The following is a 17356-nucleotide window of genomic DNA, read 5'->3' as shown; positions in this document are numbered from 1 at the left end:
TGGCAGTTTCGCTTGCTTCGCGCGGCGGGGAACCCCATGCCACTTTCTTGACACGAGGTGGAAAGGAGAAAGTCTTAAAACCTTGCAGCCGCATTAGTATGATCCTTCCTATTGATCACAGATATCTCCGGGGAAATTCAGTTCACCGTCAGCGGGCGCCAACCTGTGCTTGGATCAGCCGCGATTCCCCTTTGGCCGTCGGGATGGGCGGGTTGCAGCAGATTGCAGTGCTCGGTGTCTGTGCATGGTGCGAGTCTGCTTCCTGTCGACGAATTAATCTCGCGGCGTCGAGATTACGACGTGAATCGAAGCGCGTCGGTTTCTGACTGTCACCCCCCCCCCCCCCCCCCTTTTGTTTGAGGCTTTCCTCCGGTTTGATGTGCATTGAGCTTGCGCTTACTCGCGATGAAACAGAGCAGCTTATTATGCATTAACTTTGGATTTGTGATAACAGACAGCGTTGTCAGTTTAGCTACTGAAGCATGTGAGAAAGAAGGCTGAACTCGAGTCGGAGAGAAGGGGGAGGTGTTGGAAAAGGAAAAGAAGCCTTGAGGCCCCTGGTTGGTGTAAAGATTGAGTGGCCGGCTCAGCAGACTCCTAGTTTATCATCTGGCAACTAGGAACTAAAACTACAGGTCATGCATCTATACTTTATTTATCGGGCGAAAGACCTCAAATAGGGGCTTAAAGAACCGTTATTTTGCTATAAATCCAGTCGCCTCAGTAGCTACTGAAGTCATATTCGAATCGGAGAGCCTGCTATGGTGAGTTACTGTACACGGAGGGCTAGAATGCGGTGCCATCAATCATAGTTTGGTGGCTCATTATTTCAGAACAAAAAACTTCTTCACCATTCGTACGCTGCTATCATTCAGTGTTCTCCAAGGGCCTCTGTGCATACCAAATACGCATGCTTTCTGCGGCTTTATGAGGGATAAGATATAAAGGATGAAACGCCGTCAAGCGGTCATTCTCGTCAAAGACATTGACATCGGACACCTTATCATCTGAGTCTCGAGCAGGCCGATGTTTCCATGCGAATGCCGACGAAAACTGTCCGTCAGGAACAGCGCTTGAGTTGATGTGGTAATGGTAGTGCTGGACGGAGCTCAGACCTATGAGAGTGTAGCAGGTATGATATGAATCCGGGTGTCTTTTCGCAGGATTAGTACAGCGAGCTATCGCAGGAGTCAACGTGACTTACTTTCCGGGCTTATCACGGAGACCTCCGTTCTTCGACTGACAGCATCCAAGGATGTATCTTGTCAGTCCCTCGCGGCTGTAGAGATTGTGAACAGCAGATTGAGGGCCTTCAGCATCCCGAGTTCCATCCAGCGCAGATTGGATCATGGGCCAACAGCTTCCCACCCAGTGACTATAGCATCCATCGACTAGCTTATTGGTTCTTCCCGCGAACCCGCCTTCCGGTGCGTATTGTCGAGCTGAGAGCCAAGATAAAAGCAACTGGACGTCCATGCACCTGTTGATGTTAGTAATGACCACTTGAAACATGAACTGATGAGTATCTCACTTGGGGATGGTCACTTCAGGTTCGCCAAGGATGCATAGACATGCCAATGCACAGAATGCGTATGCGCCATGCGCCTCTGAGCCTGGGCTCCCAGAGATTCCACCTTCAAATGTTTGACCTAAAGTACATATTGTTAGTCGTATTCAATAGTCAAACAAATTAATGAAACCTACATCGCGATAGATATTTCAAGAGTCCGTCGGTAAATGTTTCTAAACCGTACTCTCGTGCTTTGGCCTCAGGGGGCAAAGTAAGTGGCAGGTTTAAAAGCGAAATAATCACCATTGCACAGTATGCGCCTCTGATAATGCATTAGGTTCTGGCGTACAAGAAGATGAAAGAGGCAAGATTACCGCACGTCTTCTTCCCCACCCTCGAAGACTGTGATGCCGCCATCGGGCTGCTTGAGCGTTCCAAGCCATTTCCACCTGTCTTCCATCAGAAATTTGATACTCCCCAATCCCGGTAATGTATCTTACATCGCTTGGCGATCAATGAGATTCAAAGCCTCTTCGCCGCCCACCATGGCTAGAGAAAGCACTGCAGCATAACTCGATGCACAATGCGATATTTGGCCATGACCTCCTCCAAACCCACCTGTGGGGTTCTGCATGGGGGTAATTGTAGAGATTGCACTAGGGGAAAAAGATCTTAGAGGAAGGTTGGTTTCAGGTGAGAGGGTTGGACAAGCCCGCTATATGTCAAGGGTGATGCCTGCAAGCAAGCGCAGGGTTGTAATCCAAATGAGCGATTGCTTACCGATCACGGTGTCTACTCAAATCTTCCCCGAGAAGGCTCAAGCCAGCCAGCGCCCAGCATATCATCCAGGGCCGGCTAGCATCCATCGCAACAAACCCTGGAGGATAATCTTCTAGAGAATCGTACAGATAGCCGATGTGCTCATCTCGCATGAGGGCAGGCACGCCATGGCGATTCAGAGGTCCCTTTTGACTGCTGTGAGAGCCTGCGAGAAAGGGTAGACACTTGCTGACAGTCTCGTTCTGCAGCTCGGTTGTTTCCGTGATGAGCGTATCGCGGATCACAGGCAGCTCTTGGAAGAGCGCCGGTATTGCAGCATGAATAGAAGCTTCAGGCATTTTGATACTTCGTTTTGACGGTTGCTGATACTTGGAATCGGACGCTATAGAACGGTTGCTATTCGTGGATAGATTGGCTTGGGCTTGAAGCTGAAGCCTCTCCACCTGGGTCGTGTAGCTGGTTGATGAGAAACGAACCTTTCGTCGCTTGCTTCCCGTCGCAGCAATGACAGGCATGGACTGGTAGAGAAACTATATGTATACGGTGTAGACAGTGATAGTTTAATTGTGCACTCAGAGAGCAATTTCACTGGTAGTATTGTCGCTTCCGATTGTTGTCTCCAGGTCGACAATTGTTGGAGCGAGCATTGTTCTTTGCCGCTGACCAAATCAGCCACCGCCCCTCGGCCCCAGAAGCGGGAACCAGCCGAGAGCAAGACTAACACAACTCACACTGGTTGCATGCCAGCATGATAGGCGCTGTTCAAGAATGCATTGATATAGCATGTTCATGAGTCAGAACATCTTCTATGCCAAAGTAGTAGGCTGATTTTCGGATTTCGGCGACGATGACTGATCCTTCTCACGCTCATCCAGACGAGGTCCCGTGACTTGCCAGAGCTACCTAACTGGAAAGGATCTGGCGCATTCTCTGGTCAGATCGGATGTCTAACGTTCCATATCCCAGCCCCGTTAACAAATGATCACGGACGTTCCCCTCTTTCCAGGCCGAATTGCTATTCGTCACTCGCCACTCCTCAGCATTCAGACTGAGGCTTGGAGGAAGAGGCTGAGGTCTCTTCAGTTACTAATGGTCTCAGCAGCCGCTCGCTAGCCCCGAGGTCGAGAAACATTATCATGCTTCATGTGGATGTTGATAATGCCCAGATGAATACCAACTTCGGCAGTCTATACGATGTCACCAAAAATCAACGTGACGGCTGGGATGGCTTGCATAAACCAGTCCAAATTTAAAGTTATTAGTCGTACGCTTATTGTTGCTAATTGCGAAGCGTAGGTAACCTCAGCTACCCGAAGCAGACAGCGACATGGCTTCTTGCGTTGATCTCGCATCAGCTCGTTGCTGATAACATCCCGCAGTACTCCGTACGGAGTACCTCCCTGTATCCGAGCCACAAAGAAGGAAACAGACCAAACGCGTTGGACAGAAAGTGAAATCGCCTGCAGCCGCCGAGGTGCTATCTGCGAGTCAGTGTCGATAGATTCGACAAGGGTCAGAGTCAGCAACTCGATTCGCCAAAACTTCAGTATGGTGGAGATCCCCCAGGCTCAGGCGGCTGCAGAATTCAACTCTTGCCTGTACTCCCGTATCTTGCCTGCCCGAGCTTCTTTTTCCTTTGGGTTCGTGAAGACCGTCTTTGGAGAAGCTTCCTAGTAAACTTTCATCCTTGCAGCTTGGCCGAGAAGGGATATATGACCTATCAGTCCAACTCTGCCGTGTCTCAAACTGGATGAGGCCACTTGGTCCTTACACGTCCAAGACTTCTTCGAGAACGAAGGTCATACGGGCGGCGCTAATGATATCAAGGTCGCGACCCACGAACAAAGGGCGGCTTTCGTCGAGATCAAATATAGAAAGATGGTTTTCCTCCGTATTCCTGTGCGTCATTGTTGCATTGAGAAGTCGCAAACTGCGGAAGGACTCTTGCTTGCGTGACAGTGAACCCGGCATGCTTTATCTTTTCATTCTGTATCATGATCATCATCACCACATGTCTGCCATCTTACCACGATCATCTGTCTTCAAATGGCGTCAATCGAAAGAACCAGGGTAGCAGGTTGGCCGCGCATACAACAATGCTGTACGGAGTACCATAACGCGCGAATGAAGATTGGAGCTAGTGCAGCGTCAGCCGCCTCGCTGGCAACGAGGACTACATGTGTGCCGCGATGATTGAGTCCTGGGCACTGATTGAGACATTGATTAGCATTGGCGGCAACTGACGAGGTTAAACGTTAAATGAGCCTGAGCTGTATCTCACGAGCATGCAGGGTACATGACTCCGCGCTATGTAGTGACGGAGAGGAGAGACGGTGCTTGTTTCTACATACATATTTCGCTAAACAGATAAAAATAGAGAGGACCTTGAGTTAGCGAGTCCTCGCCGCTCGGGCAGGTCGATTTACTACGAGCAGCCCTGTCACAGCTGCTTGTCATGGGCCATGGCCGCACCGTGCTTACTCTGCTTACAACAACCTTGTGCTTCGTTACTGTCAGCGGGGTCAGTCCGGGCCAGGCTTTCTCGCCTCCAAAATTATTGCCACGTCCAGTGGATCGGCGCCGTCCTCAACAGATCTGAGGTGGTGATTTTCCACTGATCTTCCTCTCCCGAGAGCGCGTCCCATGTATCTCTTCCCGCCAGGTCCGCACGGTGCCATGGATCTCTTTGTTGACTCAATTTCTTCTTCAGGCCATCTAGTTGAGTCTCAGATGATGGAACATGCAATGGAACATTGCAAACTGAAAAGGAAAGAAAGTGTGCCATCAGTATCACGCCGGAGTGAAACCACTGTCGTCAGCTTGAAGAGGAAGGCCCGTACCGTGGACCCTGTGGGCATTGTTAGCTCGTCAGACGGAGTAAGCTACTCTGTATTGAGCATATTTGACCAATTTCTCAGTCGTAGCGCCGCGGGTGTCGGCACTCGAGTTCGATGCTCAAGTCGAGATCGATGGTGATAATCATGGGACTGGCTGCTTGACGCCTTAGTGGCCCATCATCGCCTCAATCCTGCTGGAGGTCAACGACTAAACTGCAACAGGCAGCCTTGGTGCGAGTTTGGACCAACTCCAGCCAACAAAAGCGCCACGAGCGTGGCATTAGCAGCCGTGCGCCGTCACTACTCGAAGGCCAAGCAGGGCCCCCACTTCGACAGCGATAACTCCTTCCCAGGATCCCCTAGCGTATCTCCGGCTCACGCACCTCCCGCTTCACCGCTGCTTTGCTCCCCACCGCTTCTGCCCGCCATGGTCTCATCCTATCGCTGTGCCTCTTCTTCTCACTCGCGCCCCCGGATTCTGGGCTTTCTGCTCATCCGAGAGAGCCTTTTCCCTGAGGCTTCGTGGTCATCTTCCATCCTGCTCCCATTCTCTTTTGTACGACTCATCGTCTTTTGACGAGCTCTTCTCTGATTTCGGCCGTTGTTGTCTCTATCGTGAGATATAGACTATTGTGACCATGTCTAATGTTGACTTAACCGGCGACGGTTTTATCGGGCTTGATTATGACTCGAGGAACTACATTCACGCTCAGTCGTGGCCAGTGGCGGTGGACCAGCGGACAGACGCTTCTCGAGATATCTCACCCTTACAAACCAGCGGTCACTCCTTCGACCAGACGGTACCCCAGGACCCGAATCTCATCGTTGACTGGCAATTCCAACATCTACAACCCCACCTCCAATATCCTCAGGATGAGGCCGCCGCCGCTCCCCAGTTCACTACCGCGAGCTATGGCATGGCTATCCACTCCTCCCCCATCGATATGATGTCCGGGCCTCACATGACTGGCAACCTGCTAGACGGTTCTTATCTACCTCTCGCTGCGCCCGTCGACATGATCTCATATCCGTACCAAGATCTCCAGGCAGACCTTCTTGGATTCCAACCTCACGGCCTTCCCGACATGTCTTCATATACAGCAGCACAGAATATGGTTGGAAGCAGTTCGCCGACGGACACGTACCTCGAGGTTCGGTCGCTCACTAGCTCTAGCAGTGACAACGGTTGGAGTATGGTCGAGCCGCGTCATTCGCATGAGTTTTCGTTCCCAGACCAGGTCTTTATCAACCCAACACAAACACTCCATGACAGAAGTCTCTCTGAGTCCTCGTACTCGACTTCTTACGGCAGCTTTGTTGAGGTTTCGAACCCGGTCAACTCGCCCTGCTCGGAAACCCACTTTGAGTCCGCTTTCAACAGTCCTGTTAACCGACGAATTTCGTATGACCACACTTCTCATGGTTCGCAATCACCCACCGCTATCAGTCCCGCTGCCATTGTTCGGCCTATCCAAGTACCTTCTAGGAAGGACACATCCCCCGCTCGCTCATCAGCCGCTTCATCTTCTCCGCCGAGCAGAAAGCCGTCTCGCAAAAGCCCGATGTCCGCAAAGACCGCGGAAACCAAAGTTCGCAAGCAGTCGCACGGAAAGTCTGAGCCCGGCGAGAAGAAGGTCGGCAAACGGAAGGGCCCTCTTAGGCCTGATCAGCGAAAGCAGGCTAGTGAGATCCGGAAGTTGCGGGCTTGCCTGCGTTGCAAGTTCCTCAAGAAGACTGTAAGTTTCCTGTACATTCAAAGGTCAAATTCACAAATCGCTAACCAAAAGCAGTGCGACAAGGGTGAGCCATGCGCTGGATGTCAGCCCTCGCACGCAAGGTTATGGCAGGTTCCCTGCACCCGCATTGACATCAAGGAGATTGGTTACTTTATGAAGGACTGGAAAGCGGACTATGAGCGACACATCACCCTTGGATTCTCCGTTGGTAATATCAAGGGTTTCTCGGACCAGGAGAGGACTCTCTTCATCACTCATGGCTATGGACAAGTTCTTCCAATCAATGCGCGTGAGGTATACGTGCATAACGAACAGTGCTTTAGTATCGATTGGGTCGAGGGTATGAATCGTGAGCCCAGCCAATACGAAGTTGAAACTGCCAAATTGTCCGCCGGCATGGAAGGTGTCTCACACGCCATGTTGTCCGACTATCTGGATCGTCATATCGACGGCAACGGTACCTTTGAGAAATTCGTTGACGATTATTTTGAGGGCACCCCATTCCTGACGCAGATGCTCAAAACGGCGTTCCGGTATTACTTCCGCACAAAGATGCCCGTGATCCGCAAGGCGTTAAAGCTTATTCTTGCCTATAACCTGACGCTCCATGTCACCATGGTGGAGGGTCTGGGTGAAGAAGAAGGCTTCTTGGGCAAGATTGAGAATCCCGGCTCGAAGTTCAAGGGCAAGACAGTAGCCCCGGTCATGATCAACTTCCAAATCAAATGCGCTTTAGCCAACATGTGGCGTGAGCTTCAAAAAGATGTTCTGGAGGAACTATCCAGTCTCTATTCCAGTGTGTACAGCGGCGAGAAATTGAAAAACTGGCCTACTATTTTCATGCTAGCGTCAATCCTTCTAGCCGTATGGGAGGAAATGCAATTTGACTGCCACTACCGCACTCCGGTAAGTTCTCTCGCTGTGTTACGCCCCTCTCTATGCTAATGTACTCGATCAGGATGCTGCTGCTGTAGATAAGTTCTGCACCGATATGGAGACTACCCCTGTTGGAGTCATTGTCGGTCTGTTCCAGGCGATCTCTCAGAAGTTGCCTTCGTTCTCCGAATGGGAAACATCCAAGCATCATCATCTGCTGCAGTCTAACCCTGACGTTTGCGCCACTATGACTGAGGTTCGCCAACACGTTGAAAAATTCGGTAAGATTTCAGATTCCTCCTTCCCTGGATGTTCCGTACTGATCATCCACAGAAACCTACCTTCGTGGCCGCTCAGCCTCGAAATTCAACAGGAACGACTTTGACTGCCTCTCCAACAAATTTGTCTCCAGACTTGTTATTCGTGCGAACTAGACTGAAACTCTACGGCCGGCAACTAAACGATACGAAAAGTCCAATGAGATATGCCAGCATTTATGATTATGAGACTTGCAGCGATGTTATTAGCAGCTCTTACTCTCCAGTTACATTTGATTGTCTCGGTCGCTCCTCAACTATCTATTTCCTTTTTTTTGTTTTTTTGTTTTTTTGGGAACCGGTATTTCCCTTCTTGTCTCGCAAGTTCAGCCTGAAGCACCTGTTTGATCATTTATTGAAACTACGCTCTTTTTGCCTCTTCAGTGATGCGCCTTCTCGCACAGTACTTACAACAGCGATGATGAGGATCACGATGTTACGATATTGTACGGTCACGAAAATGTTCGACGGCAAATCATGGCGGCAACTGAGTTGCCGAGTCTTGCTGGAGGCTAGTTCTCGCTTCATGACGCCGATTGCTTGCATTTGTGTACTTAATCTTTTGCTTTCTGATTTTTGTGTTAAGTATTGGATGTTGGTGGCTCTGACCGGGAAGCCCCGAGGAAGAGCTGGTGGATGTTTTACAGTACCAAGAGAAGCGTTCTCGATGGGTTTTCACTCTCAGAATCATGATTAGTATATTTTGCTGAAACTCGAATGATGATATCCCATTTGACTCAGGTCTGGTTAATCTTCCGTGTAGCCCAACTAACTGAGTATACCCTAGGTACACTAGGAGCTCTTCTGCCCAAATCATATGGGCTGCCAAACTTGATCTTGCGGCATATGTGAGTGAACCCCCTTACATGTCTTGCGTAGCGATGCACTTTCGATTGCATACATATAAACCACGTGTACAGCGCTGCAATGGTGCTTCTTCTCTATGATTTTGACATCAATTTGTCTCAAATGCAAGTCTACCAAGGAGTTGAGGGCTTGAGATAGCAAAAGCGGGGGAACCGCATGCGACGATCACCTGATCCCCATAAATAAAGGGCGCTATTCCGTAAGCGCCTCACTATCTCCAAGCTGGAGCCGTGTCCACTCTGCCGATAAGGAGTCAACACACGTCATTCACCGATAGAGGATAGAGACAATCATCATGTTTTAAAAACAATGTTGCAGGACGGCCATGTATCGCAGCCCTTTCATCAAACTTTTTGTGAATGATTTTGATATGGGAGTAAGGTAAAGCGGGCTGGCCTGACAGTTTGCTACGGTGGCGTGGGTGGCGTGCCGGGCGTACTCCGAAGAGGTCGTAGACGGGCTGGCCTGCTTATTTTAACCCAACACCAGCTTGACATCAATGTGGACAGTATATTAGGTGAGGTCAGAGTTTTCCCATCCAGATCCAGCTTGACGGAATTCCACGCCAAGTATTTGTCTTGCTGACTCCGGAATGAAAGAGCGCTGGCTGCAGAGTCCGGGAACAGACGCCGGCGGCTAGTGGCAGTGCTTTTGAGTCATCGTTGGCTGGAATCTCGTCGGCCTAAGATACGACTAGATCCGATACTTTGTAGTCTGGTACGACCAGAAATCGACTGAATAGCCTTGCGCTTGCCCCTCGGCGATCACGGTGGCCGAATTAATGGGGATCGGCTAGACCGGAGCCTGGGGTAGATACAGTGAAGGCGCAAGTGACGGCAGAAGGCAATGGAATGTGCTCGTAGGCGCCAGAACCAAAGAGCGCAAAGAAATGGCCGGGTGCCTGCTGCAACGAACCAACTGCCTTACTAGTGAATGCGCCTGCCAATCCGGATTCACCGTGGCTTGACATCACGTTATTGTCGGCCAGTGCTGACCAACTGACTAAGTTGCTTCGCCTCCCCTCAACTCTCCCCCAGAAGGTACTTAAACCTCTCCTCTTTCCCCTCTCTCTCGTGACCGCTTCCTTCCACCAACACCTCTCTTCTTCTTGAAGACATCTTTGTCGCCTCTCTCTCTCCATCCATCTTCGCCTTTATTCTTCTCTCATCCGCCTCGTTTGCAATCACGATCTACGTCTTATCGTCGGCACCATGCAAATCTTCGTTAAGACCCGTAAGTATCCTGCTGTTTGCCGCCTTTAGAGTAACACTAAGCAAGCCTGCTAATGCTCTCATCTCTCCAGTAACCGGCAAGACCATCACTCTTGAGGTCGAGTCCAGCGACACCATCGATAACGTCAAGACCAAGATCCAAGACAAGGAGGGCATTCCTCCTGACCAGCAGCGCCTGATCTTTGCGGGCAAGCAGCTTGAAGACGGCCGTACCCTTTCCGACTACAACATTCAAAAGGAGTCGACTCTTCATCTCGTTCTCCGACTCCGCGGTGGAATGCAGATCTGTAAGTTACCTTTGACTTTTGCCACCTACTTGGCCACTTGCTAACGACTCAAAACAGTCGTCAAGACCCTCACCGGCAAGACCATTACCCTTGAGGTTGAGTCTAGCGATACCATTGACAATGTGAAGACCAAGATCCAGGACAAGGAGGGTATTCCTCCTGATCAGCAGCGCTTGATCTTTGCCGGCAAGCAGCTCGAGGATGGCCGTACTTTGTCTGACTACAACATCCAGAAGGAGTCTACCCTTCACCTCGTTCTCCGCCTTCGTGGTGGTATGCAGATTTTCGTCAAGACCCTGACTGGAAAGACCATCACTCTGGAGGTGGAATCCTCGGATACGATCGACAATGTGAAGACGAAGATTCAGGACAAAGAGGGCATCCCTCCAGACCAGCAACGTCTTATTTTCGCCGGAAAGCAGCTTGAGGATGGGCGTACGCTCTCTGACTACAACATTCAAAAAGAATCCACACTTCATCTCGTCCTTCGTCTTCGTGGTGGTATGCAGATCTTTGTCAAGACACTTACGGGAAAGACAATCACATTGGAAGTTGAGAGTTCTGATACAATCGACAACGTCAAGACAAAGATTCAGGATAAGGAGGGCATCCCCCCTGACCAGCAGCGTCTCATCTTCGCTGGTAAACAGCTGGAAGATGGCCGCACGCTCTCCGATTACAACATTCAGAAGGAGAGCACGCTCCACTTGGTCCTCCGTCTCCGTGGCGGCAACTAATGACACTCCTTCATTCGAATTTTATGGCTCATCTACGGGTTAACCTGCGCGGCGTTGGATGGGTTTCTTCATGTTAATCTGGGCATGCCTTCTTATACCTTCTTTGTTACCTCCATGTCACCTTGACGGTGTTATGATCGTTCTATCCTTTATCTATTGAACGAAACGCATAGACCATTTCTCTGTCCTCATACTTTCCCACCGTAGTACACTTCAGGCGCTCCGTAGTTCTACTCGATAAACATGTCAATGTATATTTAGAGCCGCTCGCAATCATTTAGCGTAATGTAAACATACGCTCTCCTCTGGTCCCTTCTGCCGTGCCATTTGGTCGCTTCTGACATCGTTGACATTCGCCACTGAAAATCTCACGTGACGACAGTGATGGCGTGGGGAATCGAAGCTGCACCTCTTTTGGACCCTGCCTGAGTGAATGGTGGGTGGTGAAGAAACATACAAACTAGCAACATGCGCAACTGGCCGGGATGCCCTCTTACTTCTATCATCTCGCGATCGAACTATTTTCACGCCCTCAGTCCGACCTGACTAGCTTCACAAAGAACCCGTCATTGACGACATCGTTATCTTTCGAATCTGCATGCGAGGCTCTTCTCCCCTTCAAAAAGCGACCGGCAAGGCTCTCGAAGCGAGGCTCTCGCAGTCAGCTACATAGAATACATCGATGCGAATCCCCGGACTATCCCACCGAGTTCCATAACCACCCCGCACCGAACACTAGTTCCTCTCCGTCTGCACCGCCCTATACGAAATCCACCGCAAGCGCATCGCACTTCGAGAACGACCTGCGGCTAGATAAAGTCTCCATCGAGTGCATCGACATGGTCCCCTCGTCTAGAAGCAATCCGGTCACAACGGGAATCGGAACCGATATCCTAGGTGGTCTCCGCACCAAGGGTCAGTACACGCCGCTCGATCAGAAGACGACGGATAGCGTTTGGGGAATTGTACATCTATATCGCGATGCGCATGAAACGCCGTTATTGGGTGCAGACGAATACCCGGCTGAGTTGAAGGGGTCTTCTGCCGCGGCTGCGAGGCGGCCCTATGCCGATAGTACTGAATATGGGGGGAGCAGCAGTGGTACTGTCGCGCACACCGGCGGCTTAGGGTCAGGCTCAAGCTCGACTTTACAACCGGATGAGGAGTGCACGACATTGTGCGTGCTCGCCGTACCGTCTTACATGTCTGCTTCTGACTTGCTCGGCTTTGTGGGCGAGGCGACAATGGACGATGTCAGTCATTTCCGGATGATACGAACGGCGCGGGCGAATCGTTATATGGTTTTGATGAAGTTTAGGAGTGGGAAGAAGGCTAGGGAATGGCAGAGAGAGTGGAATGGTAAGGTTTTCAACAGCATGGAGGTATGTTTGCCTGTTTCTTTTTACCTTGTGGTCCTGACTCCTCATACTGACTGTTAGTTATAGCCTGAGACATGCCATGTTGTTTTTGTCAAGACTGTTGAAATCCAAGGTGTCGATCCAGATGTCCAGGGCTCTATATCGCCAAAACAGCAAGTGGCGTTACCCACAGCATCCGCCCAGCGACCCAGTGTATCATCCGCGTCCCAGTCCAGCAGTATAGGCTCAGCGACGCTTTCAACGAAGCCTTTGGCCCCTCCTACGCCGTCACTGATCGAGCTACCCACATGCCCCGTTTGCCTTGAGCGGATGGATGAAACCACCGGCTTGCTCACCATCATATGCCAGCATGTTTTTCACTGCACCTGTCTCCAAAAGTGGAAGGGCAGCGGCTGCCCCGTATGTCGCTACACACAAGACGACTTCCGCAAGACAAGCCAAAGCATCCCGTTCGATGATGAAAATGTTGAATGCAGTGTCTGCCACTCCGACGTCAACCTCTGGGTCTGCCTCATCTGCGGTAATGTCGGTTGTGGTCGGTACGACAGCGCCCATGCCTTTGCGCACTACAGCCAGACCTCGCACGCCTTTGCCATGGACCTTTCCACCCAGCGCGTCTGGGACTACGTTGGAGATGCCTACGTGCACCGCATCATCCAGAGCAAAACAGATGGCAAGCTCGTCGAGCTCCCTGCAGCAGACAACAGCGCCCTCGATCCACCCGACTGGACCGACGCCGTGCCACGCGAGAAATTAGAAAACATGAGCGTCGAATACACACACTTACTGACCAGCCAACTCGAGAGCCAACGCGCCTACTTTGAAGGCATTCTTGAGCGTGCCGTCGACAAAGCCTCCCAGGCCAGCGCGGCCGCCTCTTCCGCGCAAGAAGCCGCCGACACAGCAACAGCCACTCTTCATAACCTCGAAACGCAACATATCAAACTCACTTCGGAAACTATACCCGGCCTTGAGCGCGACAAATCCCGTGCCGAAAAACGGGCGGAGAAGTTCGAGGCCATGACGAGGAAGATGGAGCGCGAATGGCGTGAGGAGAAGACGATGAATGAAAGTCTTATGGCGCGCATCGAGCACCTTACTAGCGAGGTCGAGGCGCTCAAGGCAAGTAATCTCGACCTGGCAGAACAGAACCGGGACTTGACTTTCTTCATCAGTGGGTCGGAAAGGTTGAAGGACCAGGGGGATGAAGTCGTCCAGGGGACCGTTAGTGTGCCTGATCCGCCCAGTAGTTCGAAGAAGAAGGGGAAAGGAAGAAAGAAGTGACTCTCACTCGTCCAAAATATTCTACGATAGTAATAAGCAATCAGATATGTAGTTAGACCCATACCCATGGAACCGTTCCAGATTTTCCCTACTATACACGTATATATATATATATGTTACAGTTCGACCCTCGTAGGTCAGTTTACACACCCCTCCTGATGGCCCAAAAGTAATTACCCCAACTCTCTGACCCAGGTACGAACTTCCACCCAAGCCCCGGGAAGTATACCACGCCCGCACAGTTCCATTTCATCCCATCGAGCGCCTCACTCCCGCTCCTCATCACCGAGTTCCTCTCCAAGTCCACACTCCTCATCAACCCCTCGCTCGCCCAGCTCTCCAACTCGTCCGGGTTGACAAACTTCTTCCACTCGTGCGTCCCCTTCGGTACGACGCCAATCGGCCACGGCGCCTCGGCAATAACCTGGTTTACAAGCCAGGAAGGAAACGTACGCGCGATTGTTGAGCCGATCAGCCACCCACCGGGCTTAAGAAGACGAAGACAGTCTGTGAGGAAAGTAAGAGGGGAGATATGCGCGTTCGTATCAATGTGTTCAATGACCTCGAAGAGGGTAATCATGTCGAAGCCGTCTTTCCTTCGGACGCCAGCCCCGGCTCCAGTTGCGGCCGCCGGGTCTGAAGGTTGATTCGTGTTCGGCGATGAAGCGATGACATCCTCCAGCGTGCAGTTCACATATTTGAATCTCCCGTCGCTCAAATGCGCCGAGACCTTAGGGTCCTTGCGGGCGTGGTTGCGCGCAATCTGGATGAGTGTCGTTGTGGGATCGATGGCTGTTATTGATGCGGCGCGGGTGACTGTTTGTGATTTGGACTCTGTTGACCCTGGGATTGGGATAGTTCGGGCAAGAGATTCGGCGAAGATGCCGCCGCCGCAGCCGACGTCGAGGTAGTGTAGTGTGTTCGGCGGGCTTCCGGGTTGTCTCGCGGGGGATTCTGGAGAGCCTTCGGCGAGACAGGATGCGATGAATTCGTGGCGTAGAGGGTTCATAAGGTGGAGGACTCGTGAGGGGCCCATTGGATCCCACCAGGAACTGGCGAGTGAGGAGAAGTGGGAGACTTCGGAGGCGGAGACGGAGGAGCTGGCGGAGGTTGTAGTTGAGTGGGAGCGGCGGGATAGAGGGCGGAGGAGGAGGGAGATGGAGCGTATGCTCGGTCTGGCTGGTGTCATGGCCATTTTTGTGTGCTGGAGAGGCCCAGCTCCAAGCTATCTATGTATCAAATATGGAGTGGTTCGGGGAGTGCTGCGGTGGATGGCTATCGGAATGCGGAGATCTAGCTCTGGTTAGAGACGCAATCAAACGGTACGCTTCATTACGCTTGAATCTGTAGAGCTCTTACCATGTCAATTGAGCGGTTCACTAGGCTATTCAGCTCTTCAGTGGGTTGATATCCGTTGTCCGGATATGGCGACGTTGGTGGAGAGAAAATGAAGCGCGGAACAAACACGCCAAGACTTTGGATAGATGGTCCAGGCTGTCAACACGATCCTGTTCGCATCAATCTCAATGCAATAAAAATACATTAACAATGCGCATCATACTGTTTAGCACATGCCATTCATCACGCAAGAAATCACCACAAGCAAGCAGGGGTCAACAGGGATCCATCAGATCACCGGTGACACAAGTACCAAGATGAAACAAGGGCACTGTATCAGAAGCTCGGTCCTCGCTCAGATTAACTTGCGTCCAGACCGTTTCATCTCCAGGACCGAAATTCTATCGTCCGGGTCTCAAATGAGCTAGGATGCTCGGACCTCACCTTCCTGTGCTGGAATCATGAGCCTTGAGCTTGTCTTGCTGCTCGATAGATCGCGAGGCCGACGAGACATGAGGCTATGGGCGACCTGCCGAATTTATGAGTGCCTGGAAGATCCACATCTATTTGAAGCTCATGAAGACACATTGCGCTCTATTTCTCTTTCTACCACAAGAGCACTAGCATCTGCTAGTTATACACCATGTCTGACCCCAAAACCGATGGCTGCAACTTCAAAGCTCCAGCCCCGCCTAAAATATCCGCATGGGACATATGCTGGACCTTGATGACGCTGGTGGTATATGCGCCTTTGTCGGTGCTCACATCATTATGCCACCGAGGTCAGACATGGAAAGACATGAAGGAGCAAATCAGTTATGATCTCGTCCTATGGTGCGTACTCTGGCCCTAACAGGGTTAGATAAGCTAACCCCTCAGTTTTGGACGTCGTTTGCCAGTGCCGGTAATTCAGCGCGCAAGTGAGAAGACTGGGGACATTATCAGAAAGTCGTTACGATACACCAATGCCCCGTTCCAAATCGCAGAAAAGGTGCAAAAGCCTGACTTCTCGGGATATTGGGTGTACCGTGAGATATCAATCGAATCTTGCCCCCAAGATGCAGACATTGTGCTTTTCCACCTCCACGGTGGAGGCTATGTAATGGGCCACCCGCTTGACAATGCGCCTGAACTACTCCTCATCGCAGAGGCACTGTCGCAGCGCAATTATACGGTGGCCGTATTCTCTCTAGAGTACTCGCTTGTACCAACCGCGCCGTTGCCGACACAGCTTGCTCAAGCCACTGCTGCATATACCTGGCTCATAAGCGAACTACACATAGATCCGTCCAAACTATATCTCATCGGAGAATCAGCTGGCGGACATCTGATCCTCTCTCTGCTTACGACGCTCTACGAACGATCTGTGGATCAGAATTCTCTCGCCCTCCCAAAGCCAGCGGCGGCTTTCCTGATCAGTCCTTGGGTGAACCTAAACCCATGCGGAGCCGACGCACGAGCACGACATCAAGATCTGGACCCCCGCAGCGCGGCATTTAAACATGTTCTTGAGCGCTTCTCCAACCTAGTTCTGCACGGGGCATATCCAGATTACCTAAAGCTACACGGGAGTTTTGCGCACCCAGCGCCAGGACGCGGCTCGTGGAAGGACATTCTACCCGCGACAACGTGGGTCTCCGCGGGTACCGCAGAGCCTTTGTTCCGCTTCGATATCGAAGAGTTTGTAGCGGCTGTGCGAAGCGACGGGGCCGATGTGAGGTTCGAGCTCGCGGATGGACGAGTACACGTTTGGCAGTCTGTTGAGGCCCGGGACCAGGAAGGGAAGTTTCTTGCGCTGGCTCTGGGAACAGACGATGCCCGGTTGATGCCAGGGTATCGACATATTGCGGAGTCGATAGTCAAGTGCTTGGAGGGTCGAGCGTAAACTGCCGTGCTAATAAGCAAGTGCAAGATCCTCTCGACCTTACTGCAAGCCACCGTCGCGTCTCTCTAGATCACGCTTAGTCACTTACCTGTTAGGCGGGTGCAATCGCCCCGTCTCTGGCTGTTGCTTTGGCCGCGGACCCGAGCTTCTTTGCGTCTTCCCAATATTGAGTATATTTCAGCAAGGCATATGCGAGTGAGTTCGCCGGTTCGTTCCACCTCTGAACAGTCTTTATCAGTATCGGGGCCTGCTGAGATTGCGATGCACGTGTTCCGTAGCTAGGGCAGCCCG

The 17356-nt window shown here is 51.5% G+C and overlaps 6 protein-coding genes across 6 annotated transcripts; 4 read left to right on the top strand and 2 right to left on the bottom strand.

The window, feature by feature from the left end:
* Positions 1-817: 817 nt before the first annotated feature.
* Positions 818-3141, bottom strand: BDW74DRAFT_77350 (CAAX farnesyltransferase subunit beta RAM1). The gene is made up of 7 exons (XM_073733684.1): positions 2291-3141; positions 2011-2166; positions 1885-1959; positions 1705-1832; positions 1532-1649; positions 1205-1480; positions 818-1153 (listed from the first exon to the last, which is right to left on the bottom strand). The coding sequence occupies exons 1-7, from the start codon at positions 2803-2805 to the stop codon at positions 868-870; spliced, it is 1554 nt and encodes a 517-aa protein (XP_073587815.1). The 5' UTR covers positions 2806-3141; the 3' UTR covers positions 818-867.
* A 2348-nt stretch (positions 3142-5489) lies between these two features.
* BDW74DRAFT_145951 (Zn(II)2Cys6 transcription factor domain-containing protein) lies at positions 5490-8851 on the top strand. The gene is made up of 4 exons (XM_073723262.1): positions 5490-6863; positions 6918-7769; positions 7822-8020; positions 8073-8851. Exons 1-4 carry the CDS (start codon positions 5766-5768, stop codon positions 8171-8173), a joined length of 2250 nt encoding a protein of 749 aa, XP_073587814.1. The 5' UTR covers positions 5490-5765; the 3' UTR covers positions 8174-8851.
* A 1093-nt stretch (positions 8852-9944) lies between these two features.
* BDW74DRAFT_77277 (ubiquitin family protein) lies at positions 9945-11422 on the top strand. The gene is made up of 3 exons (XM_073733682.1): positions 9945-10156; positions 10227-10442; positions 10500-11422. Exons 1-3 carry the CDS (start codon positions 10135-10137, stop codon positions 11177-11179), a joined length of 918 nt encoding a protein of 305 aa, XP_073587813.1. The 5' UTR covers positions 9945-10134; the 3' UTR covers positions 11180-11422.
* BDW74DRAFT_77298 (putative RING and UBP finger domain protein) lies at positions 11294-13911 on the top strand. Its single transcript, XM_073733683.1, has 2 exons — positions 11294-12561; positions 12625-13911. The coding sequence occupies exons 1-2, from the start codon at positions 11665-11667 to the stop codon at positions 13840-13842; spliced, it is 2115 nt and encodes a 704-aa protein (XP_073587812.1). The 5' UTR covers positions 11294-11664; the 3' UTR covers positions 13843-13911.
* Positions 13912-13917: 6 nt separating this feature from the next.
* BDW74DRAFT_145947 (3-demethylubiquinone-9 3-methyltransferase) lies at positions 13918-15224 on the bottom strand. The gene is made up of 2 exons (XM_073723261.1): positions 15202-15224; positions 13918-15135 (listed from the first exon to the last, which is right to left on the bottom strand). The coding sequence occupies exon 2, from the start codon at positions 15035-15037 to the stop codon at positions 13985-13987; it is 1053 nt and encodes a 350-aa protein (XP_073587811.1). The 5' UTR covers positions 15038-15135; positions 15202-15224; the 3' UTR covers positions 13918-13984.
* Positions 15225-15853: 629 nt separating this feature from the next.
* BDW74DRAFT_145942 (alpha/beta hydrolase) lies at positions 15854-17356 on the top strand. Its single transcript, XM_073723260.1, has 2 exons — positions 15854-16014; positions 16060-17356. Exons 1-2 carry the CDS (start codon positions 15908-15910, stop codon positions 17063-17065), a joined length of 1113 nt encoding a protein of 370 aa, XP_073587810.1. The 5' UTR covers positions 15854-15907; the 3' UTR covers positions 17066-17356.

This window comes from Aspergillus multicolor, assembly GCF_047715735.1.
Source record: "Aspergillus multicolor strain CBS 133.54 unplaced genomic scaffold BDW74scaffold_3, whole genome shotgun sequence".
NCBI lineage: Eukaryota > Fungi > Ascomycota > Eurotiomycetes > Eurotiales > Aspergillaceae > Aspergillus > Aspergillus multicolor.
The sequence above is the reverse complement of the archived record's forward strand: the minus strand, read 5'-3'. Positions and strand labels throughout refer to the sequence as shown.

Excerpts from the sequence above, each read along its gene's own strand:
- BDW74DRAFT_77350 (XM_073733684.1), bottom strand. The coding sequence starts at position 2,805 with ATGCCTGTCATTGCTGCGACGGGAAGCAAGCGACGAAAGGTTCGTTTC. Across the intron at positions 1,650-1,704 it reads CTTGAAATATCTATCGCGAT|GTCAAACATTTGAAGGTGGA; the intron begins GTAGGTTTCATT and ends TATGTACTTTAG. Across the intron at positions 1,481-1,531 it reads CCTGAAGTGACCATCCCCAA|GTGCATGGACGTCCAGTTGC; the intron begins GTGAGATACTCA and ends TAACATCAACAG.
- BDW74DRAFT_145951 (XM_073723262.1), top strand. The coding sequence starts at position 5,766 with ATGTCTAATGTTGACTTAACCGGCGACGGTTTTATCGGGCTTGATTAT. Across the intron at positions 6,864-6,917 it reads GCAAGTTCCTCAAGAAGACT|TGCGACAAGGGTGAGCCATG; the intron begins GTAAGTTTCCTG and ends AACCAAAAGCAG. Across the intron at positions 8,021-8,072 it reads CCAACACGTTGAAAAATTCG|AAACCTACCTTCGTGGCCGC; the intron begins GTAAGATTTCAG and ends GATCATCCACAG.
- BDW74DRAFT_77277 (XM_073733682.1), top strand. The coding sequence starts at position 10,135 with ATGCAAATCTTCGTTAAGACCC. Across the intron at positions 10,157-10,226 it reads GCAAATCTTCGTTAAGACCC|TAACCGGCAAGACCATCACT; the intron begins GTAAGTATCCTG and ends TCATCTCTCCAG. Across the intron at positions 10,443-10,499 it reads CCGCGGTGGAATGCAGATCT|TCGTCAAGACCCTCACCGGC; the intron begins GTAAGTTACCTT and ends GACTCAAAACAG.
- BDW74DRAFT_77298 (XM_073733683.1), top strand. The coding sequence starts at position 11,665 with ATGCCCTCTTACTTCTATCATCTCGCGATCGAACTATTTTCACGCCCT. Across the intron at positions 12,562-12,624 it reads AGGTTTTCAACAGCATGGAG|CCTGAGACATGCCATGTTGT; the intron begins GTATGTTTGCCT and ends TGTTAGTTATAG.
- BDW74DRAFT_145947 (XM_073723261.1), bottom strand. The coding sequence starts at position 15,037 with ATGGCCATGACACCAGCCAGACCGAGCATACGCTCCATCTCCCTCCTC.
- BDW74DRAFT_145942 (XM_073723260.1), top strand. The coding sequence starts at position 15,908 with ATGACGCTGGTGGTATATGCGCCTTTGTCGGTGCTCACATCATTATGC. Across the intron at positions 16,015-16,059 it reads AGTTATGATCTCGTCCTATG|TTTTGGACGTCGTTTGCCAG; the intron begins GTGCGTACTCTG and ends CTAACCCCTCAG.